Source organism: Petaurus breviceps, unplaced genomic scaffold (assembly GCF_028583685.1).
Source record: "Petaurus breviceps papuanus isolate PSGF00001 unplaced genomic scaffold, PetGlider_PUasm1.0 90683, whole genome shotgun sequence".
Lineage (NCBI taxonomy): Eukaryota > Metazoa > Chordata > Mammalia > Diprotodontia > Petauridae > Petaurus > Petaurus breviceps.
In genome coordinates, this window is record NW_027187308.1 from 6,675,726 (window position 1) to 6,686,015 (window position 10,290).

General features: G+C 39.5%; 1 protein-coding gene across 12 annotated transcripts in view; it reads left to right on the forward strand.

The window, feature by feature from the left end:
* The window catches only part of ABI3BP (ABI family member 3 binding protein), a 309,603-nt gene that overhangs the window by 94,020 nt on the left and 205,293 nt on the right, over positions 1-10,290 (forward strand). For all 12 annotated transcript variants that reach the window (XM_069065333.1, XM_069065335.1, XM_069065337.1 and 9 more), the window contains exon 2: positions 9,642-9,821. In XM_069065333.1, the coding sequence (XP_068921434.1) occupies positions 9,642-9,821 (180 nt within the window). The remainder of the gene's footprint in view (positions 1-9,641; positions 9,822-10,290) is intronic.

Here is a 10,290-nt window from a genome sequence, read left to right on the forward strand (position 1 = left end):
ATTCACTTAACCTCTATCTGCCTCAGTTTCTTTATCTATAAAATGGGGATAATAATAGCACCTACTTCCCAGGATTGTCATAAGGACAAAGCTTTTTGTAAACCTTAGGATGCAACATAAATGTTAGCTATTATTAATATTAATACTATTCTTATTCTTAACAAAGAAGATACAACAAACCTCTTGAAGACCTCATCAACTTTTGCTTGGATTATTGCAATAGCCTGCTAATTGATTTCCCTGCCTTGTGTCTCCCTTCACCAATCCATCTTCCATGCAGTTGCCAAATTGATTTTCCTAAAGAACAGGTCTCATCATGTCATTCCCCTACTCAAAAAAACTGCAGTGGTTCCCTTTTGCTTTTAGGACTAAACATAAACTTCTTTGTTTGGCATTTAAAGCCCTTTATATCATAGCCCCAACCTACCTCTCCAACCTTATTACTCAGAAACTCCTCTGTAAGTACTCTAAGGTTCAGCCAAATTGGCTTTTTTGCTGTTAATGACACATGGCATTCCATCACCCCTCCCTGGCACTCCTTCATGCCTGTGATAGCCTCCCTCCTCACCTCAGAATGCCTTTTTTGATTTAAAATCAGCACAAGTTCCCCCTTAGACATGAAGCCTTTCCTGACCCCCTAGCTATTAGTGTCCTCTACTCCAAATTACCTTGTACTTATTTTTTATCTACTTATTTTCTCACCCAAAAGAACATAAGGTCTCTTCAAGGACAGAAATGGTTTTGCTTTTGTCTTTGTATTGCCAACGCCCAAGACAATACCTGGCAAATAATAAAGGTTTTATGAATTGACCTTATTCTCAGAATATAGGTGGCATGTAAATGTGCTCCAGAAAAGTAGAATCATTGAATACTAGCCATAATAATCTAAGGGTGAAGTAAATGACCTTTGTGAAGACTTAAGGATAGTTTCTGAATTAGACGTCACCACTAGGCCTGCATGGTGGATAGAGTGCCAGGCCTGGAGTCAGGAAGACTCATCTTCCTGACTTCAAATCTGGCCTCAGACACTTCTTAACTGTGTTATCCTGGGCAAATCACTTAATCCTATTTGCCTCAGTTTCTGCATTTGTAAAATAAGCTGGAGAAGGAAATGGCAAACCACTCCAGTATTTTTGCCAAGAAAATCATAAATGGGGTCATGAAGACTTGTCAGACATCACTGAAAAATGACTGAACAACAAAGCAACAACTGAATCAGACGACATGGAAATAACTGTTATTGGTCATTCAATAATTATGCCTTTATTAAGCATTTATCTAGGTGCTAGTCACTGTGATAAGTTCTGGGGATACAAAGAAAGGCAAACGCATAGTCACTGCCCTCAAGGAGCTTGCACTCTAATAGAGGAGACAACATGTCAATGAATAGGTATATATAAAAGATAAATTTAGAGGGGAGGAGGGGCACTGGCTGGGGAAGCACCTACAGCTGGGGTATTGGGAAAATCCGCCCAAAGAAAGTAAGATTTTAGCTGAGTCTTGAAGGAAGCCAAGGAAGGAAGAAAGCAGATATGAGGATGGAGTGCATTCCACATATGGGAGATACCAGTAAGTGGGTGAAAGATGAAGTATCAGGTTCAAGGAATGACAAACTGGCCATTGTAGCTGAATTGCAGAGTGCTTGGATGGGAATAAAGTATAAGAATGCAAAGATATGAAGTCTGTGTAATGAAGAACATTAAATTCCAGATAAGAATTTTATATTTGGTTCTGTAGAAAGTAGGAACCACTGGATAACTGTGGAGTGGGATGACTGGGTAAAATTTACAATTTAGAAAAATCACTTTGGCAGCTGAGTATAGAATGAATTGAGATGGGAAAAGAGGCGAGGTATGGAGACCAACTAGAAGGCTATGACAATGGTCCATTGGGAGGAGATGTCTTCTCATATCCCTTTTTAATCCTTGTCCTTTATGATTCATCTACTGTATTTGATGCTGTTGACTACTTTTCCCCACAAAATACCCTCTCCTCTGTGGATTTTCATGACTGTTGTGTTCTGATTCCTCTCCTATCTTCCAGACATCCTTTTCAATATCCTTTGCTGGCTCATCATTCACTTGACCCCATCCAATTGTGGTTGTTCCATCTTATGCCCTGTCCTCTTTTCACTCTATACAATCTCACTTGTTGATCTAGGTTTCCATGGGTTCAATAATCTCTTTGAAGATGATTCCCAGATTTATATATCCAGCCCTAGTCTCTCTCCTGAGCTCCAAGTACCTGTTCAACATCAGACTAGATATCCCGAAGGCCTCTCAAACTCCATATGTCCAAAACAGGACTCACTATGTTTTCTTCCTAAACCCTCTCCTTTTCCAAACTCCCTTATTACTATTGAAGGCAACATCACAATAAGTCTCTTAGGTTCAGAAACTCTTTGTTGTCCTCTATTCTTCTCTCACCTCTCTAATAGTGTATCAGATTTTTTCATTTCTTTCTCCATAACAGCTGTCATATATGTGCCCTTTTCTCACATGAACTGTTACAATAGCCTCATAATTGTTTTCCCTGTCTCAAGACCACTCCAATCCATCTTCCATTCAGCTGCTAAGGTGATTTTTCACTCCCATACTAAATAAATTCCAATGGTCCCTGTTGCCTATAGAACCAAATTTACCCTCCTTATTTGACACATAAACTCTTCACCTGTCGGCCCCTTCCTATCTTTCCAACTTTCTTCCACTCGAGTATCCTCAGTATACTCTATGAACCAGTGCCAGCATCAAAGATGGCACTGTGCTCTCTGAGTGAAGCAGAATTGCAGTAGCTCAAAGGAAATATGACCTGCACAAATTTAGAGACATCTCCACTCCAAATGTTCGACTATTTGTGTCCAACTGTGCTAGAGCCTTTCAACCTTGTATTGGTCTGATCAGTCACAGTGGACACACTATACTTTGACCCCAATATAGTGATGTCATTTTAGTCCTCTTCAAGGAAAGGACAACAACAAATCAGAAGATGGGGAAGGGAGACAGAAAGGTAGAGGGAGAGCATTCACGATGTTTTTACTCCAATAAAAATGGAAAAAGAAGAAAAAAACCTGGAAGAACTTAACTTCAGAAGTCCTGTGCATGACTTCCCTAGGGAATCCTATCTAGTTACGTCCCATATAATTGCCTATCCCATTCTTTGAAGTGTTAGATAGCTTCTTTGGAGATGAAACAAAGGATATATGATGGCTCTAGCTCTTTTTAAGGAAAGGTCAATCCAACCCTGGTGACAACAGAAGGTCATCTCTACAATTCAGTCAAATGACTTTTTTCAAGACGTTGTTGTATGTAAGGCTGAGAGGAAAACTAGGGGAAAGGGAGAGAGGTTTATATAACTAGGTTTCAAGAAACCATGATAATAATAGCTATATTTACAAGGAACTTTCTCCATAAGTATTATCACGTTCATTTTATTGAGGAAACAGACCCAAGGAGGTAACTTGCCCCAAATCACACAACTATTAAGGATCAAAGCAAGGACTTGAACCTGGGACTCGATTCTGAGTTCAAATTTTTTTCTAATATATTACACTGATATTATTAGGGTAGTATAGTTTTTTGAAAAGTATAATGGAATCAGGAAATGAGGATTAAAATCCCAAGTCAAACAATTACCAGCTACATTATCTTGGGTAAATTACTTTCTATCCCTGGGTCTCATTTTCCTTTCATGTAAAATTATACTACTTGAACTAGTTACCTCTCCCCATCGACATGGGGGAAGTGCTTTGTAAACCTTAAATTACTTTGCAAAAATTATTTATAATGATTATTGCTGAGGGTGGTTAGCAAGTTGACTCTTAGTAGCAGAGGATTTCTCTGATCTCAGGATGCCACTTGTTTATACTCACAGCAAGGTAGTAGAGAGGAAAGAAACTGTTATCAAGAGAAACTCATAGGGGCTACAGGCCTTGGGAAACTTCTGACCTGACAAAAAAAGTCAACTACCTTTTATTGACTTGAGTTAAACAGAATGGATGTAGTCTGAAGTCTTTGTGACTTGGACTATCACATTCTCTATACGGGCCATCAGATACTACAAGAACAAGATAACAAGACAGCTCAATGGTGATGTATTTTAAATGTGAGTTGGGCCCTTCCTAACACCGAGCTGGTTGTTGACACCAGTTGCTAGGGGGAGGCTCCATGGTTTAAGCCCTGTACAAAGGAAATGTGATCATTTCCTCACTGTTTGTGTGATGATTGTTTATGGCATCAATTTTCGTCATGTTACATAGCCATCATTTAATTCTTCCCAAGGGAAAAACGAATATTTGCTCACCAATTCAGAGTCTTTGGACAGAAAGACTGTTGTGATGACAGACTTGATGCTGCCTCTCATTCAAAGGCCAATGTAGCTGATTTAATCTTTTTGTTAGTTTCTTTAAGCCAAGGGTGGGTAACTTGTGGCCTCAAGGCCACATGTGGCCCTCTAAGTCCTTAAGTGAAGCACTTTGACTGAATCTAAACTTCACAGAATAAATCCCCTTAATAAAAGGATTTGTTCTGTAAAACTTTAACTCAGTCAAAAAGGCCACACCCAAAGACCTAGTAGACCACATGTGGCATTTCAGCCACAAGTTCCCCACCCCTGCTTAAGCCTTCCTTTCCAATATGGTGGAAAGAAGCTGGATCTCAGGTGATTCAGGTCACCTTAAGGGATCAAAGCACAAGTCCTAGATCTGTTCCAAAACATGAAGTAGCCCTAATTAACAGCACTTAATTAGTTACACTGTGCATGCCCAAACCATCCACAAACTGGATATATCACTGGGAAGGGGAATGCTGGCTTAAGTTTACAGATCTTAATGGTGAGAGTCTACTGATATGACAGTAAAGGATAAGCAAGAAAAATCTATTTAGATGCTGAAATGTAAAGTTATTACTCTTTGTATTGCCATTAAAATAACGTCCAAGTTCCCAGTGCAATAGAGCCAGGAAATTCAGTGTATGTGGAAATTAAAAACAGGCTAGGTAACCTGTGGCCTCGAGGCCACATGTGGTCTTCTAGGTCCTCATGTGTGACACTTTCAATCCAAGTTTGGATTCCATCAAAGGGACACACTTGAGGACATAGAGGGCAACAGTTGGCTTCAAGGCTGCAGGTTCCCCATCCCTGGCTAGGAGTTCTCAAAGTCTCCAAGTTCAAAACCCAGCTCTATCCCTTAGCCATATGTTGTATGGTATAGTAGTGAGAACAACATTTTTATATATCTCTTTAAGGTATATAAAATACTTTCTTTACAAGAACCATATGAAGTAGTGCAAATACTGCTTATATAGTATATAGATATAGATATAGATATCTTATATAGATAAGAACTCAGAGAAATTACTCAGTGAACACAGCTATGAGTGACAAAAGTAGTATTTGAACCCAGGTTTTTTATTTGAAGTTTAGTGCTCCTTTCTTTTTGCATGAGATAGATAGAAAGATAGATAGATAACAAATGATGGATGAAGAATTTATTAAGCACTTACTATGTGCCAGACACTATACTAAGAACTGGGGACATGAATAGAAGCAGGACAGTACCTGCCCTCAAGGAGTTTATATTCTAGTGAGGGAAGATGACATATAAAGGGAGGGAAGGACCAAATTGGTGTGGAAATGACCATGAAATGGAGAAGAGGACCTGGGTCCTGGAAAAAAATATAGCAAAAGCTCTCATATACTAGAATCAGGGGACCCAGGGACAGAGTACTAATTTCTGATGGGAGGGAGATAGGAGAAAGCAAATGACATCATGGGAGGATTGCCAGGAAATATTGTAGAGTTTCTGATAAGATAAAATGGTGAGCGCTGGACTTGGAATCTGGAGACTAGGATACTAATTTACCCCATATGTGACATTAAGAAAGTCACTTCCCCACCCTGGCTCTCAGTTTCCTTATATGTCAAATGCAAGAGTTGGTTTATATGTTTTATTTAAGATCACTTCCAATTCTAAAGTTTTAAGATTTCAGAGAAGCCTTTTAATATGTCCAAACTTTGTTTTTTCCTGTGATTGATGCCTTTAAGAATAATACAGGCGTCTAAGACATTAAGGGGCTTTTCCAAAAAGACAGTCATAGTTTTGAGACACAAAAGGCTGATAAAAATATTATGATCCAGTGCTTGGTAAGTACAGAATTCTATGTAAAGGTAAAGTAATTACAGCTGAGGACCAGCAACACAACGCAGGCATCTGAAGTATGGTAGGAGTAGCCAAGACCCTTGGTTCTCTGGGTAGGTCTGTACTGTCAAAGAATGAAGTCACAAATCAGACAACCCTCTTGCTTGTGTTGGTGCATCAGAATGAATGAACAAATGGATTGTTGGATGGATGGGAAACTATTTATTAAGCACTGTGTTAAGTACAGATACAAACAGAAAATCAATATAATCTATGTTCTTTCAAGAAGTTCACATTCTAATAGTGGAGGGCACAATGTCAAAACAGATGATAATGTATCTTCATATAATTTCCATTGATAAGGCTATATCTGGATCATTGGACACTGCTAAGCACTTTGGGGGTAAGAACTTTTCTTTCCAATGATATTTTAGTTATAGTGGTTGCTAAGGATGAAAGCTACCAGGTCATATCTTGACAAGGGGGTTGCTTTCTTGATTATTGGCATCAAGACTGGGCTAGAAGGAGGGCTGATAGTCTGGGGACCCTCCTCTTTGTGGGACTTCGGGGCCCAGGGTCCTAGGCTATTGAATTCAAGGCTAGGTGACACAGTGAATAGAACTCTGGAGTTCTGGAGTCAGGAAGACCTGAATTCAAATCCCATCTCAAATATATAATACCTGTGTGATTCTAAGCAAGTCAGTGAACCTGCTTGCCTCAGTTTCTTCATCTGTAAAATGGGGATAATAAGAGTCTCTAATTCACAGGGTCAGTGTGAGGATCAAAGGAGATAAACTCAAAGTACTTTGCAAGCATTGAATGTAAGCTATTATTAAGGTCTGAATGGAGGTGGTGATAGAGATGGTAGCAATGGTTTGATTTTCTGGGCACAAGCTGCCTTCTGTATGTCCCTCATGGCAGCTTGCTGCTTTAGCTAGGCTGCCTAGCTTGCCCTGTGGATGGCAGTTAGTTGGCAGTTGCTGGGGCTGAATGGTCCCTTTTCCACAGCCTCCTTTCTAAGGAAGAAATGACTGGGCAATAACACCATAACCTACAGTAAACCACAAGCAATATAGTACATGCTTGATGTCCAAAGACCTTGATTTCAATCCTGCTTCCACTAATTATTAGCTATATGAATTTGACTTCACTGGAAATTTGAGGTGCCTAAGTTGAATCATCTGAAGGTTATCTAGGTATTGCAGTAGATAGAATGTTGGAGTAAGCAAGGCCTGAGTTCAAATTTAGACTCAGACATTTACTAGCTGTATGACCTTGGGCGAGTCTCTTAAAAGCTCTCACCAATTCCTGTGCCTCAGTTTCCTTACCTGAAAGTGGAGGCCATAATAGTACCTATGTCCCAGGGTTTTTCTGTGGATAAAATGAGATATTTGTAAAGTGCTTTGCAGACCTTAAAGTGAAGTATATATACATACACACATACGTATATATACACATATGTACACACACATACATAGTGCTAAATATAGCTATTATTTGTAGAATGTGGGGGTTGACTAGATGATCTCTAAGGTCAAAAAGAACATATTTATGGGGCATTGTGATTGTAGCCCTATCAGCACTCAGAGACAATGTCCACAAAACACATTGTGAACTTAACGTGAGTTACTTTGATTGTTGCTATTAGGATATAACTCAGAGATCAGGGTAAAAACAGGGTGGTATGGGCCAATGGGTGATCCAACGTAGAGGGGCGAGAAAGGAAGAAAGAAAAATAACTGTGAAGTCAAAAGGAATACTAAGTGATCAAGAAAATGTCCAATTCCCTTCAACATCTCACCTCTGCACTGCTATGAAAGGTCTGGGCAAAAGGGTAGGATCAAGGGAGGGCAAGGCTGCCAGTAAGACAGGTTGGTGTGGGAATTCACAAGTAATATTGTGGAATTTAAATTACTTTCACCCTCACTTAGAAAGAATATAAAATGAGACTCTCAACCAGTTGGGGATGCTTGGAATCCCACATCACTTCTCACTGGGTAAAGGTTATCCTTGAATTCTCATCACCACTGGCATAGCCTACAGCTTTCCATTTCTCGATCTAAGACTCTAATGTCTTATGACACTTATGACACTCTGACACTACCCTCCCCTGCCTGAGGGCAGTGTGGTGAAGAAGAATGAATGCCAAACTTCCATTCAAATCCTGGCTCAGACATTTACTACCTTAATTCCTTCCCTTTAACATTTTCCCCAATTTATCCTTTATATATTTTGTTCATGGGGCAGCTAGGTGGCTCAGTGAGTAGAGTCTCGGCCCCAGAGTCAGAAGGACCTGTGTTCAGATCCGCGCACACACACACACATACACACACACACACACACACACACACACACACACACAAACTAGCCATGTGACCTTGGGCAAGTTACTTAACCCCAACTGCCCTCCAAAAAAGCAAAAAAAAATAAATATATATATATGTGTGTGTGTGTGTGTGTGTGTAGTTCATACATAGTTATTTGCATGTTGTCTCTCCATTAGACTGTAAGCTTCTTGAGGGCAGGAATTTATTTTTTGCCTGTCTTTGTATCTTCAACTCTTAGCACAGTGCTTAATATACACAAAGCACCCAGTAGTGTTTAATAAATGCTAGTTGACAATCTTACTATATAACCTTGGACGAGTAACTTTTCTGGGTCTCCAGTTCCTCATTTGTACAGGGATAGGTTGGAATGGATAACCTTTAAAGTTTCTTCTAAGATTTATATGAAATGATACAAAGAAAAGTGAGCAGAACAGGAGAATGTTGTACACAATAATGGCAACATTGTACAACGAAGAATTAGAAATGATTTAGCCCTTCTCAGCCACACAATGATCCAAGACAATGCCAAAGGACTAATGATGAAACATACTATCTGCCTCCAGAGAATGAACTGATGTTGTCTGAATACAGTCTGAAGCATACTTTTTTTTCATTCCTTCCTTCTCTCTCTCTCTCTCTCTCTCTCTCTCTCTCTCTCTCTCTCTCTCTCTCTCTCTCTCTCTCTCTCTCTCTGTCTCTGTCTGTCTCTGTCTCTCTCTCTCTCTCTCCCTTTCTCTTTCCTTCTTTCTTGTTGAAAACTTCTTGCACAAAAAGACTAATGTGGAAATGTTTTACATGATTGCACACATATAACCTATATCACATTGCTTACTATCTCAGGGAGAGGAGAGGAGAAAGAGGGAGGGAAGTATAGAATTTAGATTCAAAACTTGAAAAATAAAGAACAAATGTTAAAATTTGTTTTTCCATGTAATTGGGGGGGAAAGATAAAATATATTTTTTTAAATTCTCTTTTAGTTTTAGTCTATGACCTTGGAATTAGTTGTATTTTAGCCATTTCTCTGGAAAGCATTTTGGAAACAATTTCTGGATTGTTCTGAGTAAACAGTGCCACCTGCTTACTCTTCATAAATGCAACTCATCTTTTGCTTTCCAGTTTTCACAGGTGTCCAAAAAGGGGCTAAAACAACACATATCCCATTGTCTCTTCTCACCTCCAGGTAAAAAGCCAAGCCTGAAAGTCTACATCAATACAACAAGTGATTCCATTCTCATGAAGTTTCTTCGTCCAGATCCAAGCACCAAACTAGAAGGCTTTGTCTTGGGATATGGCAGCACTTCACATTCTAACCAATACTTCCCTTTACCTTCAGAAGGGAAGTCATCTGAGGCAGAAGTTGGTAAGACAATTGGCATCTGAGGGTGGAGGTGAAGGGTGGTAGAGGGATAATGGCAATAACTGAATTTGAAAACCAGAAAGTCAAGTTACATTTTTTAAAAATCTGTCTAGCACAGAAATGATGATCAAAATCACAGACCATCTTCATGACTATCCCAGTTGTTACATTCCTAGTTTCTCAACACACAACAAAAATAAATAAATAAAACAAATTAAATGGGGAGAACACTAGATTAATTGGTTTTGGTCCCTGGCTCCAGCACCTGCTAGGTGTGCATGATTGACTATGGGGGAAAAGGGTTTAATTTCCTCAACTGAGAAACAGGTATAATTACTTGTGCTATGGATAGCTAGGTGGCACAGTAGGTAGAGTGCTGGACCTGGAGTCAGGAAGATGTGTCTTCTTAAGTTCAAATCTGGCCTTACTAACTAGCTATGTGACCCTGAGCAAGTCACTTCACCCTGTTTTC